This window comes from Nerophis ophidion, linkage group LG16, assembly GCF_033978795.1.
Source record: "Nerophis ophidion isolate RoL-2023_Sa linkage group LG16, RoL_Noph_v1.0, whole genome shotgun sequence".
In the NCBI taxonomy this organism is placed as follows: domain Eukaryota; kingdom Metazoa; phylum Chordata; class Actinopteri; order Syngnathiformes; family Syngnathidae; genus Nerophis; species Nerophis ophidion.
Genome location: NC_084626.1, coordinates 8,028,037 through 8,043,012, shown reverse-complemented (window position 1 = coordinate 8,043,012; position 14,976 = coordinate 8,028,037). Strand labels below are relative to the sequence as shown.

Here is a 14,976-nt window from a genome sequence, read left to right as displayed (position 1 = left end):
GGAGTCATAAATCATTATGACATATGGACTACAATTTAAATTGGTGGTTGTGTTACGGTTCAGACTCGTGCCAGCGCCACTCATCCGTCTGTGCGCACCTCGGGACACGCCCACGGGCGCACACATCCAGGAACGAGCCGCACTCGTCTCCGCCCTGCAGCAGCCGCCAGCTGCAATCAATCACCGGCAATCGTCACACCTGACGGTAATGACGGAGCTGCCTTCATAGGTTCGGACAACCTGCCATCGCTGGCCGGAGTATAGCCTTCTGTACCTGAGTAAGCATTCTGAATCTGGCTATGTGGGTTAGGTGAGGTGGCGACTTGTCCAGGGTGTACGATGCCTTCCACCCGAGCGCAACTGGAATGGAAGACTGCTGTTCTATGTTATTGACTTTGATCAAACAACTGTATGTAATACAAGAGAATAAGGAACTACTTTAAAGTAACAGTAGAGAGGGGATCGGGGGGGTCCCCTACATCTGTGGTCCTCCTCAAGGTTTCTAATAGTCATTCTCATTGACATCCCACTGGGTTGTGAGTTTTTCCTTGCCCTTAAGTGTGCTCTGAACCCAGGATGTCGTTGTGGCTTGTGCAGCCCTTTGGGACACTTGTGATTTAGGGCTATATAAAAAAACATTGATTGATAGATTGATTTGTTGATTTTTTTAAAACCGGCCAATATACTTTTGCAAGCGCATCTGTGTTTTTATAGCACATTCATCGCTTGTGTGCGAATGTGTGTGTACATATGTGTGTGTGTGCGTGGCATAATCAGTGAAAGATTGTGTCTCTGGGCCAGATGGCCAGATGGCCAGAGGGTAGGATGTCCACAGGATAGATGGTTGAGCTATTTTGTGTCCTCTACAATTTTGAGACGTTCACGCATGAGTCTGTGTGTGTGCGCGTGTATGTGTGCGCGTGTATGTGTGTGTATCTGAGTGTGTATGTGTGTGTGCGTGTGCCAGCGCACGACAAGATAAAGAGAGAGCAACAGAAGTTATATCTATGTAATTTTCCCACTCAATATCAGTCTAAAAATAGCCCCCCGTTTGGCAGTGACTTGTGCGACATTGTGCCAGTGTAATTCAGCTTTACCAAACTTTCCCCCTTTTTTCAAAAATGTGTTCTTTAGAGTGGAATTTACACTTACAGGCCATAACATTAGTAACAGAAACATACCTATTCATTGGGGAGTGTTAATTTCTGTTACAGTTCCCTTTTTTGCCATGGGCTCTGATTTTTTGCACCTGCCTCTGGTTCGTGATCAGGCCGCACACTTGTTTCAGCCAGTAGCATCGCCAGACAGATTTCACTGGGGCACATGCCCCAGTGTTGATCTGCAGTGCCCCAGTAAAAATGTCACCAATAAAAAAAAAACGCTTCGGAGTTTTAAGTCTACATAACATAGACAACAGCGCACATACTACTTAGTATGGTAATTGATTACTACTGTATTCACTCCACGTAACAATGACAAGATGGCTAATTAATATGGTAATTTATTCATGTGTGGATCGAGACTTCAGTTGAGAGAGAGAAAGAGAGAGAGAGAGAAAGAGAGAGAGAGAGAGAGGCGATGCGAATCACTGCTGAGGTAGGTAACGTTACCCAACAACAATTAGTTAATTATATTATTTTGATTTTGATTTGACTCAAACTGTAACTCCTAGATGGATATCAGAAAGTTATTCGCCCGCAGCAGGGAAGAAGCAGCGAGGAATGAGAGATGTAGGTGAAGTCCTAGCTAGCTAGGCAACATCATTGTCTTAAGTTGATGCTAAGTTAGCTAACGTTATTCTTTGTATCAAGACAAACATATTCATTTGCTGTACGAGCTGTCGGGGGAATTTCCAATGAACATGAAACATAATGTTGGTTATTGTCTGCTGGTTCTGCATCAATGATGATTTGGAGTAAGCATGTGTGAGTTGAGGGCTTCTCAAATAGTTTATCTTCAGGAAGATTTTTTTTTTTCCATATCATCAAGTCGTGAGCCAAATTTTTAAATCATTCAAGTTTATTTCACAGAAAAATAGCACAGTAGACTTGTCTTGTTAATCGGTGTGACTTTGACTAAAATAATCTTGTTTTGTCACCAGAAAAATGGCTACAGCTAAAGCATCTGATTTTGTTTCCTGAAAAAATAGTAACATTTCTGTATTTGTTTTCAGAAAGATGGCTGAAAATATCGGGTTTTGTTGCCCCATTTAGATATTTTTAAAATATATTTCCATGTCTGTCCTGAGTCCTCCTCCAACTTGTTAGTCGGTTTGCCTTTTGCTAAAATACTCACTAATAGTCACTACAAAAATGGCTAAAAATATCTGGTTTTGTTGGCACAATTAAATTTTTTTCTCGCTAAATTTTTTTTTTTTTCATGCACACATCTGACTGCGACTCACTGAAAATGACACACAATCCACTTTATGTCACGACCCACCAGTTGGGAACAACTGGTCAACTGTATAAGAGTTACTTTAATATTTCCATGTCTGTCCAGAGTGATTGACCACTTTGCAAAAATGAAAACGAGACGTTACAGTTTACTTCTCAGAAAATGATTCCCTGTACAGACACACAACAGTTGTTAATTTATTCTACTACTGTGGCTTTATTGTTTTGTGTATATTTTATAGTTTTGTGTATCTGAAATAGGATTAGCCACATTGCCATAAATGGAAATTAAATAATATAAAAGAACCCAGAGATGTAGGGGTGCTTTATTTTTTGTTTTACTTTTGTATATGTTAAATTTGCAGATGATTACTGCAATACATATTTCAAAAAGATTCATTGCTCTTCCTTTTTGCTTTTACCAGTAGCAGTTTAGAAGTCTGGAGTAAAAAAGTGCACAAGTAGGTCAAATGCATTAGTTAATTTCAGGTGGTTAATCAAAGATCCATACAACATAATCTGATATGATTTCATAGTTTAAAGCACTATTTATGTATTTTTTATGATAAATAAGTGCTAAAGATGTTTTTGCTTGCGCGCTTTGCACGCTCACATGAATTATTTGTGCCCCAGTACAGTATTACGTCTAGTGACGCCCCTGGTTTCAGCCCTTTGAGACACTTGTGATTTAGGGCTATATAAATAAACATTGATTGATTGATTGTTTCTGATCACTAATCAGAGAACTTTATATACCTACCTCTTGGTCTTATTAGCTACATGTGACTGTTCTGGTGGGTTGGAAGCTGCACTATAAGTTCATACCTGTTTCTTTTGTTCCTATGTTTTGTTGTCAGGCTAAGTTAGCCTCAAGTTTTCCCAGCACAACACTGGTTGGGTTGAGTTTTGCATTCGGAGAATAAATCATATTTTCCCCTACAAGCTGAGTCCTGTTATCCTTACGTGTCTTGGAAACAGAACCACCACAAATTATGCAACCAGGATGCAACACTACTGGCAATAGGATTAAAACAATCCACTGAAAACAAAGACAAACTGCAACTTGGCTGATCGTCCCCCAAAAGGCACCCACAAACCAATGTAGCTGACTTCCTGTGTATTGGCTGATAGCCGACCCCCTCCCAAATGGTAACTATAAATCAATATGGCTGACTTGCTGTGTATTTGATGAGCTATAAGTCTCTGCAATGCCTTGTGTTTAGACCTGCCATTAGTTAAAGCCCTCAAAAAGGTGATTTAGTTGATGGAATATTAATATTCGTAAATAGGAAGAAGAAAAAATATATAGTTTTGTCACATATATTGCAAAGTTTAGCATACCTTTTCACCTCACTGGGTTGATGCTTGCATGTTAAATGATGCCAAATGTGAAGCTATACATTCAGAAGTCTTGAATTAATTCGACAAAACCTGTTTATGTCCCTTCTTGAACATCTGACTCTGTAATTCCTTTATAGAAGTGAAATGAAAACATTTTTTGGTGTGTTTGTGCCATTGCAGTGAATGGTACATGAACGGCAACTACCTTGTGGTCATCGTATCTATCGCTGTCATCTTGCCGCTGGCGCTCATGAAGCAGCTGGGTGAGTCTTATGAATTGTTGACTTCTTGTAGTCTGTGACATTCTTCCATGATGACATCAGAGCTGTAGCTGGTGAAGGGGCGTCACTAGGTTTGAAGAAAAGGGGGCGGGGGCTTAGTCCCCAGGAGGTTCCTGTGATGTGAGCGCACCACAACATGCACCTGGGGATAGGTTGATTGGCAACACTCAATTGGCCTTAGTGTGTGAATGTGAGTGTGAGTGTTGTCTGTCTATATGTGTTGGCCCTGCGATGAGGTGGCGACTTGTCCAGGGTGTACCCCGCCTTCCGCCCGATTGTAGCTGAGATAGGCGCCAGCGCCCCCCGCGACCCCGAAAGGGAATAAGCGGTAGAAAATGGATGGATGGATGGATGGATTAAAATTAAAATTGTGTAAGTGAAATAAAGCTTCAGTCATCTTTGGTAAGCAAGAGATGGCCCAAACACGTGAGGACAGTGTTGTTTTCATAGAAAAGCTAGCAGGCAACTTCCAAACAGCGAAACGTTGCACAGATGACAGCACTACAGAGTTAACCTGAAAACAGGAGGATTTGGTGGAAATAAAATAACTTGCCTGTAAAACAGGGTCTGGATGTCCACCAGAAGATATGTTATCTGTACACAACCACTTTCATTCAGAATGTTTGCACTTGCAATATTGTTTTGCTTACAATGTGTTACTGTATTAGAATTACACAGCAAATACTGAAGAAATCAAAATGGCTGAAAAGCAATATTGTTAGTTTCCTGTTATTACTGTAATGGTAATTTAAGGCATTTAGACCACAAGTGTCAAATTCAAGGTCCACGGGCCACACCTGGTGAAAACAATAAAAGTGAAGGTTTAAAAAAAACATAGAACTCCACCATTTTGACTATGAGTCTGTCAGTGCATCCAGTTTTCAGATCCCACAAAACACTGTTCTAAAATAACACCGAGGCTATTAAACTACGTCAGTTACGTTTAAGTAGCACTCCTATATTGCAAAGCTGTAGTAGTGTGCTTTGCTTATCATACGGTATGGACGTTATTTTTCTGTAGCAATGTTATGGACATTATTATTTTAATATTCTGGGTTGGAGTCAATAACCAGGCGAGATGATGAAGTTTACCTTAGTTTCTCTTTTCTTCAGACTTCAGAACCGACTCACACACTTGCCATCAGGGTGCAATACAACGTACTAAATCGTTGGCCAACCAAAAAGTAACCACAGAACACTATACCCAACATTCACCAGGAGATGACTTACTAATGACTAACTAACTTATAATAATAATAATTCACCCCTATACAATATCATGCCCTTATACTATACTGTGCAATACTACCCTTCGAGTGCAATACATCCGACACTGATTGTTATGTTTTACTTCGGTACTCTTGTCTTGTTCTGTATATTGTACAGTATTTTGTATTTCTACAGTGTTTTGTATATTGTATAGGATTACTTATTATTTTAATTGGATAGTAGTCTGTTTATTTCAATTGTTAGTTTTTTTCCTTTATTACCTCTTGTGTTATTTATTTCACCCCATATTTGTTTCCACTACCGCTCCTTAAATTGGAGTCTTTAATCTCGTTATATGCAAATATAATGACAATAAAGTCCATTCTATTCTATTCTATTCAATTCTGAGATGGCAACAAACAACTTAGATCACTCTATTATATTCCTCCCCTTTTAGAAATGTAGAAGTTACTCAAAAGAAAAAACAACCCAACCAAAAAAATGCAGCAGGCTCAATTAAAAAACTATACTTAAGCCATATTTTTTTTTTTAGTAGTGAATTCTTACCCCTCATTTGTAAACAATAACATACATATTATACAAACAGTATTTGTACACCTTTTACCCAGATTTATATACTGTCTTCAGTGATTCAGTTTTTTTGGTGGTGCTCGAAACTTTTCTGGGTACCTGGTGAAGTTTTTGTTGTGGGTGATCTGGGTTCTGATGATAGCAACTCAGCAACCCTTAAATCTGGTTTAGTGATGAGAGTAGTTTGTGTCTGACTCACTGATGGTCCTGGTGATGGAACTGAAACAGCACTGTCCAGTTGTACTGATGGTACATTTTCTGCAACTGGTGGAGACAAGATAACTGGCAGTTGTGACGGTTCCTAGTCGTTTCAGTATTTTTGCCTGAATCCATTTTTCCACCCCGACCCTGAAATTTCTGATGCGAACCACTTCTCCTCCAGGAAAAAACGAACAAGGGGAGCCCATTTTTCATGATGATATTTCTTCGCTGCTTGTTTTCCTTCTATCTGTCTGGCAAGCTCCGGCTTGAGCAAACTGGAACGAGTTCTCAACTGGCGTTTAAGGGATTACTCAGCTGGAGTACGTCTCGTCACTCTGTGGGGTGCGCTGCGGTACATGAGAAGGAAATTTGCAAGCCTGTGACTGAGTGGCAAGGAAGACTTGCTGTCTGCTTCCAGCACATTCTTCCTCAGAGTCCGTTTCAAGATTTGTACTAATCTCTCTGCTGCTCCATTTGATGCTCGGTGGTAGGCCGGTACAGCAGTGTGTTTTACTCCATTACTCTCCAGGAACTGAGTAAACTCTTTTGCCACCAGCTGTGGGCCATTGTCTGAAACTAGCTCTTCTGGCAGTCCATTCGATGCAAACAGGCTGCACAGCACTTTAATGGTGTTGTGAGGAGTAGTGGAGGACATGGGGAAAACCTCTGACCACTTTGAATGTCTATCTATGACAACCAAAAATACTGTTTATCTTTCTCAGCAAAATTTATGTGAATTCTTTGCCACACTCTTTCTGGCCACCGCCAAGGATGTATCGGTGCCACAGCTGGCATTTTCTGTACTGCTTGGCAGACTGAGTACTTGTTCACCAGTTCTTGAATTTCACCATCACAGCCTGGCCACCAAAGCTAACTGCGGGCAAGAGCCTTCATACGGCAGATACCTGGATGTTCACGATGGAGATCCTCCAGTAATCTCTGTCAATAACCTGGGGGTATGATGACTCGCTGTCCCCAGAGAATGCATCCTTGATCTGCTGATAACTCCTGTCTGCGTGCAAAGTAAGGCCTCGATGCTACATCTTGCACATAACTCGGCCAGCCATGTATGTGTAGTTCCACACCTTACTGAGTACAGGATCTTTAAGAGTAGCACTCTCAATATCTTTTGCAGACACAGGAAGTTTTCCAAGTGTGAAAAGTAGAGGATACTTCCCTCCTCTGCTGTGTTGTTCATCCCTAGATGTGACAAAGCATCTGCATTAGCATGATCAGCTGACTTCTTATATTCAATCTCATAATTGTAGGCCTTGAGAATAAGTGCCCAGCGTTGCATTCTTAAGCCTGCCAACGTTGGAACTGTTGATTTTGGCCCCGGGATGGCCAGGAGTGACTTATGAACAGTGAAAAGTGAGAATTTCCTTCCTTAAAGATATTTATGAAATTTCTATACTCCCGAAATGATAGCAATTGTCTCCTTTTCAATTTGGGCATACTTCCTTTCTGGTTCAGTGAGTGTCCTTGGGGCAAATGCCACAGGTTGTTTGTTACACGTGAAATTACTGCCCCAACTCCATAAGATAAAGTAGTAGTGTTGTAGTGTACCAACATCTTGTTCTGCAGCAGAAGTTGCTTTGCATCTTCAAATGCTTTTGCATATTCACCAGTCTAAACCCACTTTGAGTCCTTTTTAAGTAGGCTGTGCAGAGGCTGGAGCACAGTAGAGGGGTTTTGCAGAAATCTGCTGTAATAGTTCAGAAGGCCCAAGAAAGACTTCAGTTATGTTACATTTGTGGGCTCAGGTGCATTTGTTATGGCAGTCACCTTTTCTTCTGTGGGATGTAACCCAGTCTTATCAATGCGATGTCCCAGATACTCGACACTGCTCTAGAAAAACTGACATTTTGATAGCTTCACCCTAATGCCATGCTTCTCCAAAAATGTGAGAAGATTATCCAGTCTTGTCAAATGCTCCTTCTCCGAGGAAGCAGTGATGGGAATGTTGTCCAAAAAACATGTAACATTGTCCATCCCTTGCAGAATCTGGTCCATAACAGACTGAAATATTGCAGGAGCACTCGAAACTCCATAACTGAGCCGATGACACGTGTGTGTGTTTATGGTCAGATATTTGTCTCACTCTTGTGTTGGTCGGCGTGTGAAAGATCCAGTTTACTGAATGATGTCTTTCCTTCTAATGTAGCGAACAGATCTTCAGTATTCGGTAGTGGATATGTCTGCTCTTCAATGCATTGATTAACACTAAACTTGTAGTCACCACAAATTCTGATAGTTTTGTCGACCTTAGGTACGATGACTATTGGAGCTGCCCACTCATTTTTGTCAATCTTTGAAATCACTTTCTCACTCTCCAACCTCTCCAGCTCTCTCTCTACAGTTTACTTTAGTGTGTAAGGAACTGAGCGAGCCTTGCAGAAAATTGGTGTGGTATCAGCCTTGGTGCGGATTTTAGCTTTGAACCCTGTGATACAGCCTTGGCCCTCCGAGAACCCTGCCTGATGTCTCTCTATTACCTCCTGTACTCCTATGTTACAATGAGTCCCTGTCTGCACCTTGTGTACTGGGAAAATCTGTTTCCAGTTCAGCCGTAACTTATTTAGCCAGTTGCGGCCAGTCAGTGCAGTTCTGCTTCCCTGTACAATGACCAGTGGAAGTGTCACTTGCTGTTCCTCGTACTGTACTAGCAACATGATGTACCCTCGAAAAGCAATCCTTTGGCCTGAGTATGATTTCAACTTTAACTTGCAAACGGGTTTAAAGGGAAATTGAGTGTGGTTTTCCTGGTAAAAGCTGTCAGAAACCACTGACACTGCTGAACCCGTGACCAGTAACATTGTGTTGCTCTTGTTTCCCAGTCTAAGATCCACTCTGTAACTTTTCTCCCAGTTTGAGGTAGAGTCAACTGCGTACAATCCAAAAAGTTCTGCCTCATCACCACTGCTAGATGCACTCCCTTCAGTTTCAACATACTGAGTTTAAGCTCGGCCTTTAGTCTTCCTGCATGCACGGGAAATGTGTCCAATTTTGGAGCAGGCACGACACTTTTCATTTTTAAATCCGTGTGCTGAGTGCTTGCCACCACATCTGTAGCATGTTTGCTGCCCTCTTGTGTCTCTTTTGCCTCCTTTCTGTTCCTTTGCTTTGTTATTATTTTTCCATCTGAACTGTCCTTTCCTCCCCTTTTCAGAAAAAATATTTACACTTGACAGGGCATTTACTTGGTGAGGTCCGCTGTGTCCAGAGAACTCCATTGTATTTTCGGAAGCAAGCTCTACTGTCTTTTTCTCTCGCTCTCACTGTCTCTGGCCCTCCCTCACAAATGTTGCTGCGTGCGCACGCCACAGTTTGTTTAGTTTTTAACCCCTCTGTGGAGAGACGGAGACGACGAGCCGACAGCGGGATAGGACAGACGGCGGTCCTACCCGAGATGGTGGCCGGGAGGCGGGGCTTGCGGCGGAGCACACTCGGAGCGACGCTGCTGCCAGCCGAGTCAGGTGCGTAAGCGACACACCTGCAATCAATCTCTACATCTCCTGCAGCAGTATAAAAGGGGAGAGGGAGGAACGATTGCGGGAGAAGAAGGCGAGGAAACCCCGGAAAACAACGACCACGAGCCCGACGAGAGAGACCCTGAGCAAGATGAGCCCCCGCAGCAGACGCAGCCACCGGCCACCGAAAGGTGCGCCACGACGAGCAGGAAGAGCCAGCGAGCTAAAAAATTGGCGCAACCGACTGGCAAGACAATATGTTTGTTGAAAGAATAAACAAAAGTCGAACCTGTTACAATGCGTCCTGTACCGAATGTCACAGCAACCCCCACGATGACGGCTGGAGACCCGTCACAGTGGCAAACACGTGGGACGGACCATCGAAAGCAGAGGACAATGACGTCATCTGGGCCCTCGTCGCCAGTTACCCCAAGCTGCTGGCAGAAAAGCGTCAGGAAACCCAGAGGCTGCAAGCGCTGGTGGACCAGATGGGGGGAGGCGACGAGTGCCACCCCGAAGAAGAAGCCGAGGAAGACACCGGGGAAGCCGGCACGGAGGCTGTTCAACCGGAAGGCGGAGCTGAAAGGGCGGCAGTGGCATCCGCAGACTACCAGGGCGAGCTATCGGCCAAGAAGAAGGATGAGTGCTACCTGCTAGTGGGTGAGAAAGGCAGTGCAGCTGAGGCGCCCCCTGCTGACAATAAAAATACAGCAGATAAGGTGATTGAGAAAGATGAGAAAATACTTGAAGAAATTCGGGGAAGTGCTGAAGAGGAATCAAACAATGGAAAAACTCAAGAAATTGAGAAAGGAGAAGAAGCACTTGAAGATAAAGAAAATGATGAAGCTAAAGAAGAAGCTGAGATGAAGAAAAAGTTAAAAAATCTCAAGAAATTGAGAAAGAAGAGAAAATACTCGAAGATATTCGGGAAAATGATGAGGAAGAATCAAACAATAGAAAAGCTCAAGAAATTGAGAAAGCAGAAGAAGCCCTTGGAGATAAAGAAAAGGATGAAAATAAAGAAGATGAAGATGAAGAAAAAGGCAAAGGAACTCAAGAAATTGAGAGAGAAGAAATGCCTGAAGGAATACAAGGAAAAGCTGAGGACAAGAAAAAAGTCAAAGAGACTCAAGAAATTGAGAAGGAAGAAATGTGGGAAGACGATGAAGATAAAGAGAATAAGGAAGAAGTGAAAGATAGAAAAGAAGGTAGAGAAACTCAAGAAATTGAGAAAGACGAAGAAATAATTGAAGAAAGCCTGGAAGATTATAAAGATGAAGATGATGAGGAAGATGAATCAGATGATGAAGACACTCAAGAAATTGAGAGTGAAGAAATGCAAGAAGATGATGAAGACAAGGAGAATGAGGAAGAGGTGAAAGAAAGCAATGCCAAGGGACCATACTCCATGCTCACCAAGGAGGAACTCATCTCCCTGGTGATAAAACAAGAAGAGCTGCTAAGAGCAGCGGAGAAAAGAGTCGCGGAAGAAAAAAAAAGGAAAAGGACTGAAGAAAAGGCCGAAAAGGAAGAAGAGGAGAGGATGAGAAGCGAAGAAGAAGTCCAAGGTGACAGCGGCTCTTTACCAAGGGACTGCACAGGAAGTGAGGAGTTGGCAGACGCAACGGTTGCCATGACGACGGCCCCACAGCAACACCTGCGCCATGAAAGCCTCGGCATAAGCAAAGTTGTATGGAGGCGGGACCAGGAGGCCACATTAAGGATACGGGGGAGGACACTGCACAGGAAGATGGACCCTCGCTTCTTCATGTAAACTCAAAGGAGAAGATGCCAAGGAAGGAAGAAGACAAGCGGCCAGGGCAGTTTTTTCCCGCTCATTCAAAAGATGGGGGGAGGGGAGTTGGCTTGGCCGGACTGAAGCCCGGCTTCGAACTGGTAGTGGAGGTATGTGGAGAGACAGAGCCAACGAACCGAAAGCGGAATAGGACAGACGGCGGTCCTACCCGAGATGGCAGCCTGTAGGCGGGGCATGCGGCACACACCTGCAATCAATCTCTACATCTTCTGCTGCAGTATAAAAGGGGAGAGGGAGGAACGATCGCAGCAGAAGTAGGCGAGGAAACCCCGGATAACAACGACCACGAGCACGACGAGACAGATGAGCCCCCGCAGCAGACGCAGCCACCGGTCACCGAAAGGTGCACCACGACGAGCAGGAAGAGCCAGCGAGCTAGAAATTGGCGCGACCAACTGGCAAGACAATATGTTTGTTGAAAGAATAAACGAAATGCGTTACGATGCGTCCTCTACCGAATGTCACAGCAACCCACACGATGACGGCTGGAGACCCGTCACACCCTCATAACCATGTACGTACATTGAAAATACATGCAACCTTGACACAAAACCCCGGACATTTGAGGTATTTAAGAAACCCCGCCGGGACACCCCGGACAGTCCCGCAAAAGAGGACATGTCCGGGGAAAAGAGGACGTATGATCAGTCTAGTCTTTAAACTCCTTGAGTTAGTTTATAAGCTCTTTTGTTAGCTGTGTTATTTTACTCCACAGTGCTCATTTTATTTCCCCCCCTAACTTGTGAGTACTCTTTGACCGTAAAATAACTATTTAGGTCACCATTCGTCAGCATCTTGAGATTGTTCTCAGCTTTGTTGCACAGTGCATTAGTGCTTTGTTGCGATGATCTAATAAGTTCTTGCTCCCAGCACATCAGATTGTTACAAATTTGAAAATCCTCACTATCAGAGTGAAAATATTATATCAACTCTGTAGAACACATAGTTATGCTAATTAACTGCTTTGTTTTAGGGTACTTGGGGTACACCAGTGGCTTCTCCCTGAGCTGCATGGTGTTCTTCCTCATCTCGGTAAGTGTACTTTCAGTAATAGTGTAAATACTGTACAACCTGATGCTCATGTTATAATCAGATTGCATGCTTCATCTTAATACCAATTTTTTTAATATTCTCCCTGCTCGCTCTTGCGTGCGGTACTCCAGGCTTTGTTATGGTCTCACTTCACTGACCTACTTTTGGCTGTGCAAGCTGTTATCCATCTCATTGTACTATGTCTGCTCAATATGCTAACGGTCTTTGTGCCTCTTGTGCACCTCTGCAGGTCATATACAAAAAGTTCAATGTCCCTTGTCCATTTGTGGATTTTGCCCTCAACGGCACCGCCGGTGGACCGAACATCACGCTTCTCGGCGGGGCGGAAGACACCGACTGCATTCCCAAAATGGCTAACCTCAACTCGCAAGTAGGTTGAGGCATGTCACACCTTCTGGCCACTGAGAGTCACCCGTACCCACTAGCATACTGCCAATGTGCCAGTTCACACTCATACACAGTCACACTTGGCTTGCAGCACTTTATGTAACACTTGTATATTACACTATTTATCTGCTTGACGCATTACAAACCAATGATCTGTCTTTCTCTATCTCTACTTGCGCAATGTTCCACTCTTGAGGCACTAGGGTTGAGCATTGAAAAGCAACTCGCCTCCTTTCTGATTGGTCACAATAATGTAAATTGGCATCAATCTGGGGCAGAGTAAGGCAGGTCATCACAGTGGGAGGAGTTGTGTGAAAAATGAGTATCCACAATCATCCACACAGTGGAAAAATGAGATACGTTGGGGAAAATGCCAGCCCAAAAAACTTTAATTTCCGACTACTGATTGTGATCACGGCAACAGGACAGCTTGCTAACATATTCGACTTCAACTCTGCCCAGCAGGAGGCACAGATTCGCTAAAATAAGCGAACCGAAAGTGCCGAAAAGGGGCTAACTATCTAAATACTAGCTCAAAGCCGTTGCCTCGCAACCCAAAGCAAAACAACAACAACAAAGGAATTGGAGATATTTTAAAAGCTTCTGACCACCAAGTGATCTACAAGAAAGGCTGACACAGCACTGGCCGGTGCAAAATACGTGACAAAAAAATAAGTAAAAATAAAATCACCTTAGAGCCTAGCAACACTAACAGCTTCATTACGCCGCTGAGCAACCATGAGCATGACAAGAAGCCATTAACGGGGAAATACACCATTACTAGGGGTGGAACCAGACATAAAAGTGTATCTTATAAATAAGACACCAAGCAAGGTCAACACTCTCGAGGAACAGATAATTAACGCTGTACAAAAAGATGTTGCAGATATCCAAGAACAGATAATCAAAGACGGAAAAAAAAATCGTAAAGATATGGTGGAATTTAGAAAGTTCAGAGAATAAATTAATGTATTAAAACAGGAGGTGCAGAAGCTGAACAAGGAGAATTGAACATTGTGTCAACAGTTGCACACCAAGCAACAAGATAACACCCATTGGGACAAAAGCAGTGTTGTGGAGACCATTAATTGGAGATAGCAGCAGAGCGCCAACAGCCATGCAACAAGATAACCCTGATTTGAAAAACTTCAAGGAGGAGATGGCTGCATTGAGACAACAGCCCGATGTTAATTTACATAATTATCGAATTAGATTTTTTAAAATAAAATCAAATCAATTTTAATCAACCTTCATTAAAAAATAAAATTATTTCACACACATTTCAGTAGATATAAGTACATATAATAAAGTAATACATTTCTTTTGAAAAACATAATTCTCCATCCATCCATCCATTTTCTACCGCTTATTCCCTTTTGGGGTCGCGGGGGGCGCTGGCGCCTATCTCAGCTACAATCGGGCGGAAGGCAGGGTACACCCTGGACAAGTCGCCACCTCATCGCAGGGCCAACACAGATAGACGGACAACATTCACACTCACTTTCACACACTAGGGCCAATTTAGTGTTGCCAATCAACCTATCCCCAGGTGCATGTCTTTGGAAGTGGGAGGAAGCCGGAGTACCCGGAGGGAACCCACGCATTCACGGGGAGAACATGCAAACTCCACACAGAAAGATCCCAAGACTGGATTTGAACCCAGGACTGCAGGACCTTCGAATTGTGAGGCAGACGCACTAACCCCTATCCCACCGTGAAACATAATTCTCATTAATGCAAAAATAAAAGAATAATGAACACTTTATTTGAATACAGTAACTGTGATGTTCTATACAAACATTGAATTGATATTCATCAATCTTAAAGTAAATTAAAATTAATTCACACAAATATTAGTAGATAAATAAATATGCTTGAACGAATATGTTGGTTTAAAAAAAAAAAATTCATTAATTTGAGTAATTTGATTAAAACATGTATTTGAATGAATTATTAGATTTTCTTGAATCAACAGTGAATAATATGTATTCAGCTTTAAATAACTTACAATGAATTCACAGACATTTTATTCGACACCTAAATATGTTAAAGTATTTATTTTAAATCAAATCATTTTATTCAATTATCATGAATGATTTAAATTATGTATTTCATTTGTTTAAACTATTTAGTTTTTCTCATATAATATGTATACTATACTAATTGACTGAAAGAGCGGACACTCACTGCGTGCTCGCCCGACACTGCGGCACAAGCGCAATGATGGAAAA

The 14,976-nt window shown here is 42.6% G+C and overlaps 1 protein-coding gene across 3 annotated transcripts in view; it reads left to right on the top strand.

Moving 5' to 3' along the window:
- LOC133570037 (sodium-coupled neutral amino acid transporter 3-like) overlaps nt 1–14,976 on the top strand; it is a 171,395-nt gene that overhangs the window by 123,368 nt on the left and 33,051 nt on the right. For all 3 annotated transcript variants that reach the window (XM_061922672.1, XM_061922670.1, XM_061922671.1), the window contains 3 exons: nt 3,918–4,000; nt 12,279–12,337; nt 12,588–12,728. In XM_061922672.1, coding sequence (XP_061778656.1) covers nt 3,918–4,000; nt 12,279–12,337; nt 12,588–12,728 — 283 coding nt within the window. The remainder of the gene's footprint in view (nt 1–3,917; nt 4,001–12,278; nt 12,338–12,587; nt 12,729–14,976) is intronic.